We start from the raw sequence: 13,849 nt of genomic DNA, 5'->3' as shown, positions 1-13,849 counted from the left end.
AGCTCTATAAAGTAAGCTTTGAATGGAAAAAGGAGGGATATTGAGCAGATAAATAAGATCTAAGTAACTTCTCCAAAATTTATCTTTTTCTCTTCATAGTATTGGTTCACTGAAAAAAATAATGCAATATCACAAATATCTAACATTACATTTCAGCCTATGCATCCCATGTTTTGTCATATATTTATGCAATGTAGGAAATCTTTAGTAATCCAGGAAATGCCAAGAGGGTTTGCAAGAAAGGGAAAAAGTAATGAGTGGGGGGTTGTGTATAATTCATTTCTACTCTATGCCGTTATCCCTGTCCCACGGCTTGAATAACGGGAATCATTCAACAAGGAAATGTTGGCTTCAGATCAATTTATTTTTCAGTTCACTTTAACGCACCAGTTGTGCTAGGTGTCACTGAGTTTTTTACTTCAAAACAACAACACAAGCAAATGCTTTAGGGAAAGACATTCAGGACAGAGCCAGATCTAACTCTGAATGTACCCTGGTTATGCACAATATCATGCAGTTGCAAATATTTGTGGTTCATTTTCCTTTCCCTAGCTTTTCCTTTCCCTTGCTTTCTTTTCATGTTATGAACATGCTGCAAAGTTGTTGGTTTTTTTTTATTTTGTTTTGTTTTTAAGATAGGGTTTGCTTGGAAAATGCTTATTAGAACCAAAATGTCTTTTTTATTCTATAGAAAAAAACAACAACAACAAAAACAGTAAGCTCTGGAAGATATTTTCTTCTGGTTTTATAATTGTGCAGAATATAGAGAGCTAAACTGATTTCCTTATTGGAGGGAAAAGCAAACCTTTCTGATTAAGTTGCATCTGAATTGGCTGGTGTAAATCATAAACCTATTGGCTTAATAGCCTACTTTGTTTCATACCAGCTGAAAGTTGCCCCAATATATTGTATAAACATAAGCATATAAATATATACTGTAGAGAAAATCAGTACCACATACAATCAAAAATAACCATTAAAATGGAGCAGATGCTAAGCTAGTGTCAGTCGTCCAAGCTCCATTGACTTCAATTGGATTATGACAATTTATACTCATTGAGGATTTACATCATGGTGCCTGTGTTTCATGCTATAAAGCCCAATCTGAGAGTCCTTATATGAGAAAATGCTGCAAACAGACTGCAAAATGTGCTTGTGTCTGGACTGTAACATTGAGCTTTAAAAGGTAGATGCCAGAGAAGTTTGTCAGCTTACCTTTTTTAATGATTTGGAGAATTAAAATTGATCAGGATTAAAGAGGGTTTGGTTTTGCTTTTTTTTTCTTGTCAGTTTGGTTTTATTTCATCATTTTTCATGACTGGAAAGGCTCATCCTTGTACATTCATCTGAAATGTACTCTGTGCTTCCAATTAAAAGATAGGCTGGGAAATGTAAAAAACACACTACAACAGTTTCTTCCTGGCTCACCCGTTGACTGAACCAGCAGATTGTATCCCAAGTTCCTAAGTTTCTATGTTCAGAGCTAATTAATCATAAGTAGATCAGTAATTTGTAAAGAAATGAAAAAAAGTCCAATAATTCAACAGTTGGCTAACAATTCTCTGTCTGACTATTGTGCCAAGTTCTCTTCTGACTGTTATGAAGAATGAATCAAGTTTGAAAGAACAGGTTGTCAAGAAAAAAACTCATAATAGTATGAACGTGTCTTGACTCTCTTGAAGCACTAAAAAATTGTAGCTTCTGCACATTCCTATCTACTCAGTGACACACAGGCTGTTCTCTGTTTGACATTAAATGCTCTTGTGCAAACAGTGGGTCAGTGTACTTTTTTCAAAAACGCAACACTTTGTCACATGACAGGATGTCCCAGCCTTTAATGCTGCAGGACTTGTGATGCTACAGCATCACATACACAGTATGGAGAAAGAGTCTGGAGTTTGTTGGGTTTCGGTACTTTTTATATCAATGTGACAGCAGTATTGTCTGCTGCTAGTTGTCACTGGTATTTCTTGTAGGATGTGCTCCACTACATAGAACTCTTTGACCTAGACTCAGCCACACCCAACTTTAATAAAATGCACAATTGTCAAAAGGGGCTACAACCCTATTATAACAGGACTGAATTTGAGAGGACACTTCTGATCAGCTCCCCATGTTGGGTTTGACCGTTATGGGCATCTCGTTCGTGTGAAATGTGCTGTGAACTGAGTTCAGTATCCCACAGTGGACTTTATAGTTAGTCTTGTCATCAGTGATTCACAACCATTGAACCTCTGTCAAAGTGTCAGTCTCATTATACATGAGGGTTGTTTTCTGGTTCTTAAAAGGCCACTGGCAGCTATCAGAGCAGTCTCTCATTTTCCCTCCTTATTAAAGAAAAGTTGCTGATAATGGGGGTTTGAGAGAAAGTGGGCATAAAAAGTCAAAACTAACTTATCCTTTTTGTTTTCTTTTTAGGCAGAATTTATAGACAGCAAACTTGTGTGCTGTGCTGTGCAGTCATCACCTAAGATGTTATCACCAGTGTCTCCATCACCTGTAATGAGATCTTTGGCAGAGACGGTCCCAACCCCAACAGTGCAGACGATATATCCATCACACAAACCTATTTCCCTGGCCGACAGGTAGTGAGCTGTCCATATAAATCCTATAGGTCTCTCTAGGTTCTCAAGAGTTTGATTACTTTTATTCTATCATAACTACAGTGGGAAAGAACCGACTTACCCTGTCATCCTGAACTAAGGTTTGCATCAGTAGCAAGTCAGCTGCCATTTGGTGTTTACCTCAGGACAAGTGGAAAGCATAAGAAACATCCTGTGAATCTTCTCTGAGTGGAATGCCACTCTTAACTGGCAATACAGCCAACCAGTGTCTTCTAATGGCCAGATAGACCACTGGCCTGAGATGCCGGGGGTTTTTTTGTGACAAATCACTTCCCCGAACTACTGGTTTGTTTTAGGGATGTAAAGGACTAGTTGACTATCCGATAAGCAAATGCGTATCAGATAGTCGACAGGATAGTTGACTAGTCGCTCTCCCCCTTGCTGCCTCTATCATATAGAGGCAACAAGGTGGGGGGGGGGGGGGAAGGGAAGGGAGGTACTTCAAAGCAGCAGCACCGCGTTGAACCTGAGATCAGCTGGGGAGTCCGGGCTCTGTGCGGCATTTTCTGTGGCTCCTGGAGTCAGCTGGGGACTCCCCAGCTGATCCTGGATCCACATGGCAATTCAAAGCAGCAGCACCGCATTGATCCAGGGTCCAGGCTCCATGCGGGCGCTTCCGCTTTGAAATGCAGAAGGGACCCCATTGGGGGCTCTTGTGCATTTCAAAGGAGGAATGTGGAAGGGCCTATCGAGTAGTTGATGGAATTTCCATCGACTACACAACTAGTAAATTAATCAATATTTAATATCCTTAGTTTGTTTGCACTTGCAATCTGTTTTTCTAAATTCAATGGGAAGGGCTGAGAAATGGGGGCCCTTTCCAATGAATACCAGGCATGGATTTTTCAGAGAAGCGTCAGGTTGGAATTGTTCTTCTTATAGCATGAATTAGCAAAAAAACACATTCCAGCTTCCCAATGGCAACTTACTCTTTTTCAGTTCTTTAATTTTTTTTCTAATGGCAATCTTTCCTCTCTAGAGACTGAAGAGTGTTGAATTAATCAATCTGCCTATTTAAAGGGGTAAATCAATAATTGGATCCAGGTGACACCCCAAAAGCAAAGGTCAGCCTTCCATTTCCAGACTAACCATATTGTACTGGTTGGAAATGAGAAACAAAAGTCTTAGGATGGGGACATAATACATGAGACTTTCACCTCTGGAATCAAATTTTGATTTACAGGTCACCAGTCAAATGTACTTGTTGATTTCCACTTGTGATGTCTGCCTGTCTGCACGGTGCCCAGTGCTAAGGGTCAGGGTTAGCGTTCTCTTATTTGCATAAAAACAAACTAACCCCACACACTAACATTTTCCCAAAATGCTTAATTTAAAGAAGAAAAATCCTAACTGCTGTGTCTTTCTCCTGCACAGCTAGCCCTCCTTCCTTCCCGGTGTGCCTCTTCATAGGTTCTCATTAAGCTTTGCCCTTTTGGAGAATGTGCCCATAAATCTACTCATGAACTGTTCATGTCTCTAAAGTGCTAGCAGTTAACAATGACAGAGTATGACAGAAACATCAGACCTAGGGCTAGCTCAGTAGACGCAAGCTGCCCATTCCATATCTTTTGGGTAGCCTGCAAAATATTCAGCACATGGGTGAGAGGGAGAGGCACCTTAGTAGAGAGACTCTGAAGCATTCGTGTCTGAGCAGAGAGTTTGGAAATGTTAGCCATGTGGTGAAATCTGGTCCTTCTAAAAGGTAAATCCACCTCCCCAAACATCAAAGATCAGTGCAGTTTTGGACCAGATAGATATAAACCTGGCATATTCTGAAGAGTAAGCTCTCTAGACACTCCCTCTCTTCTTCTCTCTCCCTCCACCTGCTACATTCCCCTCCCTCTTTTTTGCCCCTCTTCCGTCTCTTCTTGTCTCCAACAATCTGCCTGGTTCTCAAATAGGGGTGGTGACAGACCCAGAAAACGTGCTGTATTTTGCATGCATCTTGGCAACAGCCCCACAAGAGCGCTCTACCCCCTTAAATCCAGTTTACCCCACAGAGTTCTGGAGAGAGGGCCCCCTTACACACCTCCTATGATATCTGAACAAGTTCCCTGTTGTGAGCCAACCCTCAGCCTGGGCTCAGCCTCAGTTTCTTTGAAACTCTGATTGTGTGTCTGACTGAGTGCCAGAATGATTGTTAGTCTTTTCTGTCATCCGGAAGAGGGCATGTCCTGTCACAGTCCCCGGCATGCTCTGCCAGAAATGTAGAGAAACAGGAGAATTGGTGGTAACAAAGCTCTCTCCTTCCTAGGCCATAGATAAGGGGTTGCCGGAGCTATGGGCTACAAGGGCACTAGTCTACCAAAACATTCAGAGCAGCAGCAGACTGAGGGAAAATACAGAGAGGGGCATGGCTCTTCTGAAGATACAGAGCAGCAGGAGACTGGGGGGAAAGTCTGAGCCCACTCAAAAACCCAAAGTGGCTGAAGTCTGACGTCCCTACCATATACTAGTCACCAAAAGAGCAGCAGCAAATCCAGTCTTCCTACTCCCCCAGGTTTGGTTGAGCAGGAATAGCAATGGTTGCACTTCATTCCCAAATGCTTATCCCACCCCGGTGGGTGTAGTCCAGGCAGGTGGCTGTGGGCGACAGAGGTTTGGGTCGCCTCCTCTTCGTCCTTTTCCTCATGTCAGGAACTAGGCTTAGCTGCTTCACAGCTGCTTCTTCCTGCTCAGTTCCTGCCAGAATGCTTTATGGAGATGTCTACTTCTTGTGCATCCTAGCCAAGGTGTGACAACATCACAGCAGCAGCATTCTATGATCCCAGGCAGGGTCTCTAGCACTTAATCCAGCTTGGCTCTGCATTCACTTGCATGCACATTAAAGGGTCCTGTAGGCAATGAGTGACCAAACCGCACGAGGAACTGGAAGGTGGTTGGGGCCTTGAGGAGCAGAGAGCTGCAATATCAGTCTTTTAAAGTGGTGTTTATATCAATTAACAAGAAACTGAGCTGCTAGTCTTGTGTTTTATTTAATTCAATGGGAACTTTGTCATGGGTGGTTAGTGCAGCTGGGGCTGGGGGAGACAGCCCCCCAGTCCCACCTACAGCCCCGCCCCTCTGCTGAAGCTCCACCCCTGGGGAAGGAAGGAGGTGGGGCAGCACGCCAAGCGCTCCCCAACCTCTCCAGAGCACTGGGGAGAGGAAGAGAAGGAAGGGAAGCTGTGTGTGCAGCGTGGCTTCCAGAGCACGAGGGGAGGGCGGGAGATAGTTCCAGCCTCCCCGGCCAGGAGCACCAGGAGGGCGGATGTTGGGGGAAGCAACACCCCCCCCCCCCCCCCGAACACCTATAGTAGGGGCTCTGGCGGCAGAGTGTGGGCATGGCCAGGCGGCGGTTCAGGAAGGCAGACCCTTCCCTTGCCTCAGCCACCAGATGCCCATAACTTTGTCAATGATTTTGTGGGGAGACGGAGTAAGCCCTAAAATGCCTCATGCTTTCTCCCCCTTGATTGCTTTTCTTTACTAATCAAAATGTCAAATGATGTTTACCTCTGACTCAGTCATCTATTTTCAGCATTTTGACTGAATCATACTGAACCTTTCTTCTTCCCTTGGTACTTTAAAAATGTGAATGATTTTAATTGAAATATGCAGCATTTTGTTGTCCCCATAATTGGCTTTTTGTGCATTAATTATACAGTGCTGAGACTCTGAGGCGTGAACTTGAGAGAGAGAAGATGATGAAAAGACTTTTGATGACAGAATTATGAAATTCTCACTTTGTCACACGGAGACTGGATTGAGGCCTATCATGTGCCTTCTGTCTGTTTACATTCCTCCACTTCTGTGTATTCAACATAATGCATCATGAAAATGTGTTATGTTCCCAGCTCACTCAGATTCATCACAGTTGGTTAAAATTTAAGTCTTGACTTGATTTTAACTTGGAGGAGTTCCTTATTCATTTGCTGCTGGGAAATAAACCTTCAGTCCTTTATTTATCCTGAGTATTAGGATTTTCTACTATTATAAAATGAATTTTAGGTTTGGTTTTGGTAAATCTAAGGTAAAAATGATCAACAAGGAACATACTGATTTCTACTGAGAAATACTGTTCTGTATATATGTTAATAACTGCACAGAGATTAATGTTATGCAGAATATTTTGATAGTAACATAGAAAATGTCATTTTGTATAACTGAAAATTGCACCGAGTTACTACAGTTTGTAAAAGAATCATTTTTAAAAGCAGGAAAATGATTATTATCTCTTAACCCTAGGACTGTTCATCTCTGCTGAAAAAAATGGCCATCTAACCAAATTCTTAACTTAATCTTTACTCCAATATATGTAGATATATCAGTGCTGCCTAAAATCATGTCATCTTGATTTGACAATAAAATAAATCATCTTGTACCCTGGCCAAAAAAAAAAACCTTCATTTGTTCAGAACAATTTGCTATTGATACTTATATCATTAAAGCAAAAATCTGAATCATAAACAGTTTTAACTAAGACTCTGATCCTACAAACACTGGCATACATCTATAGATGCATGTTTACATTAAGCAACTGAGCTGTCCCATTGAAAGTAATGGGACTTCTCCCCTACTTAGTGTTAAGTATGTGTTTGCAGGAGCAGAACTTTAAACAATTGGTTTATAGTATTAAGATCACACAATGACAATCTAGGTCATATTTCCTTAAAGAGTGTCTGATAGTTTCCCTTTTTTTTAGTAATACAGAATAGTAAATAATTTAAAAAGTTGACACCAATTCATCATCAGCTATAACACACAATTTTACTCAGAAACCTTGTATGTGTTTTATATGGCCCAAGATCTATATTTTTCTGTTACTCTGTACAGTACATTCTCCAGTTTTTAATATTGTTCAACTCAAAAGATGCCCTTAATTTGATACCAATGACCACAGATGTATCTAAATTTAACTGGCATGTTGGCTTTAAAGCTAGGAAATGCATATGGTAAGATTCAATTTTCTTCAGCATTAGTTATGGTCATTTAATATGAAAAATCTTGAGTGCATTTTAGGACTCTTGATTGCAACTTGGAGACAGAAAATTACTTGTCTATTTTATATTCATTTGGGCAGGAAATGAACAGAAGGCTCTTCAATTAAAGTCTGATAATGTTGAACCTTTTCTCCAGCTACAAAATGAAGCTAAAGTAAGTGGCGTAGGTGTCAGGGAGAAATCCATGATGCACTCTGTAATGAAATGGCTTAACATACAGAAAAGGTCCATGGAGTTATACAAGTATTCAGACTTGTATGTTTCTGAGTACTTTACAGACTGTATAGTGGCCTTCTAGTTATGACGCCAACATTTGGTGGCACACTTTTTGTACACCCATTTCTGTCAATCAGAGATTATTTTAAACAAATGGGAATATTAGCTCCCTCTGAAGAAATCATGGAGGCAAAGAATGTTCCAGGCATAAGATTATGCTTTCATTCTGCCACTTCTCTTTAAGAGACAATGTGTAGTCCTGTGGCACCTTGGAGACAAACACATATATACATGTATAGTATCATGAGCTTTCATGGGCAACATGAACTTCCTCAGATAAGCAGAGTGGAGATCTAAGGAAGTAGGTTTTGCCCACAAACCTCATGGACTACTCATTGTTTTTAATGTTACAGATTAACATGGCTACTCCTCTGAGACAACTTCAGAGGGATTTTGGAGGAAGGAGAGCTACAAATAATTTTTGCCTGGTCACTAATAAAAGAGAGCAAGCTATCAAATCAGAAAAGGTTCCTAGAATAGCCACTGTTTTCAGAAACAGGAAACAAAAATAATTCCAAAGATTGGAGTTACTTAAATTGCACAGTCATTTCTACTGAATGCTTCTGGCTTGTCTGTTCTGAAGCAGCCATGAATTGTATGTGAAATTCCTTCACAGAATGTGTAGCTGGCCACTTCACAAAAATTATAAAGGAGAAAGCTCAGTGTTTCAACACTCTCCTGGTTTTGTTGAGTGTTGCTGTGCACTTATTCCAGAATGCTATCATGGGCAACTAGAGCCCCCGGATCCTGCTTTGGTTTGGGCTACCTGCTACTGGTTAGCTGCATTAGGCCAAAGGTTTCAGAGAGAATGAATGCCAGATTGGGAATAGCCTCTTAGTTTTTGTGACACACAAATATGCTCTGATTTTGTTACAGTAGAGAACAGCCTGGCACTCCTAGGTGTATAAGAATTCTCAAGTGGAAACTTTCAGAACAGGGAAACTGATACACTAAGATGCCCTGTCACCACTCTGCATCTGAATGGACTGGGTGTGCTTCGGAATAGCTGAGAAAAGAACAAGGACACCTTTGTGTTTTAGAGATGGAACAGAGCTAGAGCCGACTTACTTGGTCACTGAACCCCAGATCCTCACAAGTATTTAGGTGTCTCCCATTGATTTCAGGGGCAGCAGGCTCCTAAGAGGCTATGAAAATCAGGGCCTGAGTCTCTGCCAATGCAGGATTGTTCTCCACAGTATATTCTCACATGGTTGTCTAGTCTAATTTTAAATATCTTAAGCAATGGGGCTGCATCCCTTCCCTTAGGAGACTGTTCTATAGGCTCTTAGGAATGGTTTTCTGATATTAAATCTAAATTCCATTTGCACAATTCCATATTTTTAGTTCCTGCACACTCCACGCTGAGCAAGTGCAATCTGCCCCTTTAATGCACAGCCTTGTCTGGACTAGGATTGAGAGGAGTAGTGTTAAATCCCTAGTACAGACAAGGCAGTGACCATCTGCTAACCTGGTCCAGCTGAAACCTAGGCTTCCCTGTAGACTTTAACTCCACAATGTTAGCAAGTGTTGATGTATACCATATCTTTTCTACACTGCACTTTTAGAACACATAAGTTAGCACCCATTAGCTAACATTTTTCAACACCTTTAAATCATTCTCGAATCCTAATCTATGGTGGTGATAGAGAAAAGTTTATTGCTGAAGATTGATTTACTCTCAAATCTCAGTTTTACGAAGTGATACTATGACTTTGCTGTCAGAGCCCAGTTTCAAAACTTTGAGGCCTTAAGTGTTTTCCTTGTTTAGGTGGCAACACACAGCTTCGTGTTTGGATGCTTGCAGCAAAAGTAAGCTTAGTTGTTTCAAAAGGTAGACAATGGTTATGTAATGGCTAAACAAGTATTTTCCCATGTTGCCATCTCTCACAGGATTTTTTTTTTTCCTGTGTGGCTACCCATTTGAGCACCTAAAATGAACTGTTTATTTCAAGGGAAATGGCCAGGTTTTCTCTGGAAACATTGTTTAAGGTCCTTAATCAGTATCAGAAGATACTGTATGTATAGCTTTTGATATTACAACCATATTTATATCCTGAGATACAACGTTTAAAAATCAGTTCCTCCTTAAAGTCTTCACTTCAGGGATTTGTGTTTCCCCTGCAAGAGTTTGCCCACTCAGCCACTTCAAACAGAGCAGGCAACTGGGTGAAATGCTTTGATGGAGGCAGAATTATGTTGTCTTTATACTGTTTATGGAAATCCTTCATTTTCATTTGTTTTCTTGAATTTATCTTTGGTCCACTGGTTACAGAAATCTACTCTTTGTAATTATACAATGGAATATTGTTATTTCATTTTTGATGTCCTGATATTGAAGGCGTTTGCAATAAATATACTGAGACTGATCTGTTGATTGCATGTAAGATCAGCCCTACAACTGTGTTTTGTAAAGTTAAGTGCCGTAAAGGAATTCTCAGATGACGTGGGGAGGGGGCTTGCTTCTCTCTCAGCTGCTGTTATTGCTGCTGGGTGGCAGCTCCAGCCCAGGTTGCTGACATCATTTTGTTCCAGCTGAGCAGCAGCCTGTATCAAGAGACGAGTACAATGACATTTTAGTTGACACATGGCTTGAGAGAAACTTTATGGCTCAGCTGTTTACCTGTTCCTGTATTCATGCCTGCAATAAAAGAGAGAAAAATAAATCACTGAGTCTGAGCAATCTATGTTCAAATCAAGGATCTGGGTGGCATGCTACATTGCCCTATTCAAGGAAAACATCTGATTGCTAATGAAGTGGATCCACCTTAATTAGGGAACCCCTTAGTTAAGCAACCACTGAAGAATTTCCCCAAGAAATCTAGCACCATTATGCTCAACCTTTAGTTAAAGGCCATCTCTACTGGGCAACAGATATTTGCAAGTCCCATGGGGGGTTGCTTAAGGCAGGCTTCACTGATTTACTTATGCTGGAAAAACTGCCAGAAATAGAGTAGCAATAAATCATGGCATTTTGTCGTCTTCATCTTTCAGTTCATAGGGTGACAGATACCTGTTTGAAAGGATGAGCAACAGAGCTATACAGCAGATGGAAGTTCCATTTTGCAAAGGATTTTGACAACAGATTTTATTCCAAATAGGAATGGAAACCCAAATATTTTGAAATTCTCTGCAGAGGAAAATTCAGAGGAGAGGAGGGGAAGGGAGAAAAAGGCTGAGTTGAGCTAAGTGTTTCAATTTTCACTTCAATTTCTTAAATCTCCTGGTCTATTCTAATATATAATAGACTACAATATGAAAATAAAATGTCATTTAACTGTGAAAAATTGACATGGTTCATTCAGAACATGTCAAAATGGGATGTTTCAACACTGTCAGAACTTTTCCTCCAGTTTCCTTCCAAAACAAAATTCTGGCAAAATTGAAACACACCAGTCTTCATCGGAACACACAGTTCCATTAACTAGGATTTCCTCAAAATTTTTCTCACCAACTTGAATGTGAAGAGTTCATGAGGGTTTAACCTGTGTTCTGGGAAAAGGATAAAATAATAATAAACAGCCTAGAACTTTGGACAAGGTGGGCTCCAAAGCTTAACATTTTTTTAAGTTTGTGTTACAAGATGACCGTGACCTATGTCAACAGACAAGTGAACACCCAAATACATTCTGTAACTCGGGAGGCATTGTTTCTGCTTTTTGGATCAGAAACTAGTCTTCTTTCCCTGAGGGCATTGTACCTAAATGGCAATGAGACAAGGTGATACTTGCAAGATAGTAGGTTGAATTGCAGATATCTACTATGAGAATGGCAAGGGAATGACAAGATGTATGGGCTTTATTACACAGACACTTGAGGTGAAAGCCAGTCTTTGTTTAGTTCAGTGGGGTCAGGTTTCACCCCCGGGTTGTTCAATATTGGTGGATTTTGCAAAGGTGCTGAAGTGATGTAGCAGCACAAATCCCACTGCAAATCAATGAGACCTGTGCCAACAAACCACGTGGATGCTACAAAAAAATACCACCCATCATTATTTGTTGCTGTTGCCATGGTGTGTTAGGTGCCACACAAAAATCTTATTACTTTAAAAATAAAAATAATAAAGAACAAAGAGAGGTTATGGAGAAAGAGGGACAATAAACAATAAGGGGGTCAGCTGGTGTTTCACCTCATGTAGACAATAAAATGTTGCATTGATGTAGGGGGGTGGTGGTTCTACCCTATTGTTAACTATAAATATATAAAGATGCACATATGGTCCTAAATTGCCAACCATTCATTTTGTTAGAATCTCTCTCTTTGTAATCTGGGCAAACAGCAACATGAATCATTACTGGTGCATGTGTTCAGCCAAAACTGTTGTTATACATCCCTCCAACTGGAGAAGAAATTTTCCTTTCCAAGGTTATTTCCTCTGCATTTCACTTCCAAGATCTTCCAAAGTGCCATAGTCCAAAACTCAGATTTTTAAAGTTATTTAGGCATTGTTTTGCTCCATTTTGCATCCCCGCAGGCCAAAACCCAAAAAGATTTTTATGCACCTAAAGAACTTATGCACCTAAAGAACTCTGGGCCTAAGTCACACACAAGCCTCTGTCTCATTTTCAAGAGTGACTGAAGGGGCCTTTCACTGAGAAATGGTCTTCTAAATGCAAGAGGCACTTTGGATAAACGAGACGGGTTCCTAAGTCATTCAGGCCTTGCAATCCAGAGTGGTGCAACACCTAACTAGCTCTAAAAAACGGGGTCCTAATGACCTCCTTTTTGAGCCACAAGTCATGCTGCAGCTCTCTTTTGCACAGCTACTTTGGCCCCATTTACTGGTCACCACTGTGTATGCTTACATCTCTCTAAAAATTATGGCACAGTTTTAAAGAGAGTGCCTGCAAGATGCTCAGCACTTCTGTAGATCAGGTCACATATTTAGGCTCCTAAATATGGATTAACAAGTCTAACTTTAGGCCTCCATTTTTGAAAAATCTTGACCAAGTTCACTCCTCCTTCATTTACAGCTCCCATCAAGGATCTTTTATCTCAGGGTGCATCGACACAGCACCGTTATTTCAGAATAATGACCGTTTTTTTGAAATAACAATGCAAGCGTCCACACAGCAATTCCATTATTTTGAAATAAATTTGAAATAATGGACGGCTTATTCTGACTTCTTTAAACCTTATTCCACAAGGAATAACACCTATGCCAAAATAGCTATTTCAGAAAAGCAATAATATGGACACTACACTGCTGCTGTTTCAAAATAGCTCCTCCCCAAAGCCATTCAAACTACTTAGTCTACCGTGCCTCCTGGGGCTCTAAATCAGGTAGAACATTCACATTGGGGAAGCCTGCCTTGGACTAATTTTGAGGCTTCCCTGTAGTGTAGACGTGCTATTTCAAAATAAGCTAGTTTGTCATATTTCTTCTGGAATAGCTTATTTCGAAATAAACGTGCAGTGTAGACATATCCTCAATCCTGCCTTGGTAGAGCACACAGGGTAAGGCAGATAAAGGGGATGGAATGTAGGTAATGGCTCTGGATAACCTCTCTAACCTAACAAAACCTTGAATCTGATATTCTGTGCTTGCAACTTTTGGTTCTAAATATCTGAAAAAGCTTTATCAGCTTAAATCCTTGAGCTTTTTCTCACTGACTGCTGCAGGTGTCAGTACAGAAGAAGTGGCCACTTTTTCCCAGCCCTCTGGATATTTTCAGACCATTCTAATAATCTAGACTAATGGCGGACATCTGAAAAGGCTCAGTTACAGATTACCGAGGGTGATGTTTTTCAGTGATCTTCCTTTTAATCAATCTATTCCACTAATTCACGTCCTGCGTAATATTTGTGTAGCTATTGGTACAACTTAGGCATTAGATATAAATAAATACATTAGCCCCTTAAATATGTGTAGTACTAAAAGATGCTCTTGAATGAAAGGGTAATCTGCATCGACATTCTTTGTTTTCCTGATTTCTTCAGGTGTAATTAATGTTCCCAGCTCCACCTGATTTA

At 40.6% G+C, this 13,849-nt stretch overlaps 1 protein-coding gene across 1 annotated transcript in view; it reads left to right on the top strand.

Annotated features, from left to right (window-relative positions):
• The window catches only part of EPB41L4B (erythrocyte membrane protein band 4.1 like 4B), a 266,029-nt gene extending 258,462 nt beyond the window's left edge, over nt 1-7,567 (top strand). The window contains exons 24-25 of the mRNA XM_075921605.1: nt 2,419-2,585; nt 6,268-7,567. Of these exons, the coding sequence (XP_075777720.1) occupies nt 2,419-2,585; nt 6,268-6,337 (237 nt within the window). The 3' untranslated portion in view covers nt 6,338-7,567. The remainder of the gene's footprint in view (nt 1-2,418; nt 2,586-6,267) is intronic.
• Nucleotides 7,568-13,849: the final 6,282 nt, after the last annotated feature.

This window comes from Pelodiscus sinensis, chromosome 2, assembly GCF_049634645.1.
Source record: "Pelodiscus sinensis isolate JC-2024 chromosome 2, ASM4963464v1, whole genome shotgun sequence".
Taxonomy (NCBI): Eukaryota; Metazoa; Chordata; order Testudines; family Trionychidae; genus Pelodiscus; species Pelodiscus sinensis.
Note: the sequence above shows the minus strand (reverse complement) of the source record. Positions and strands in the feature narration are given on the sequence as shown.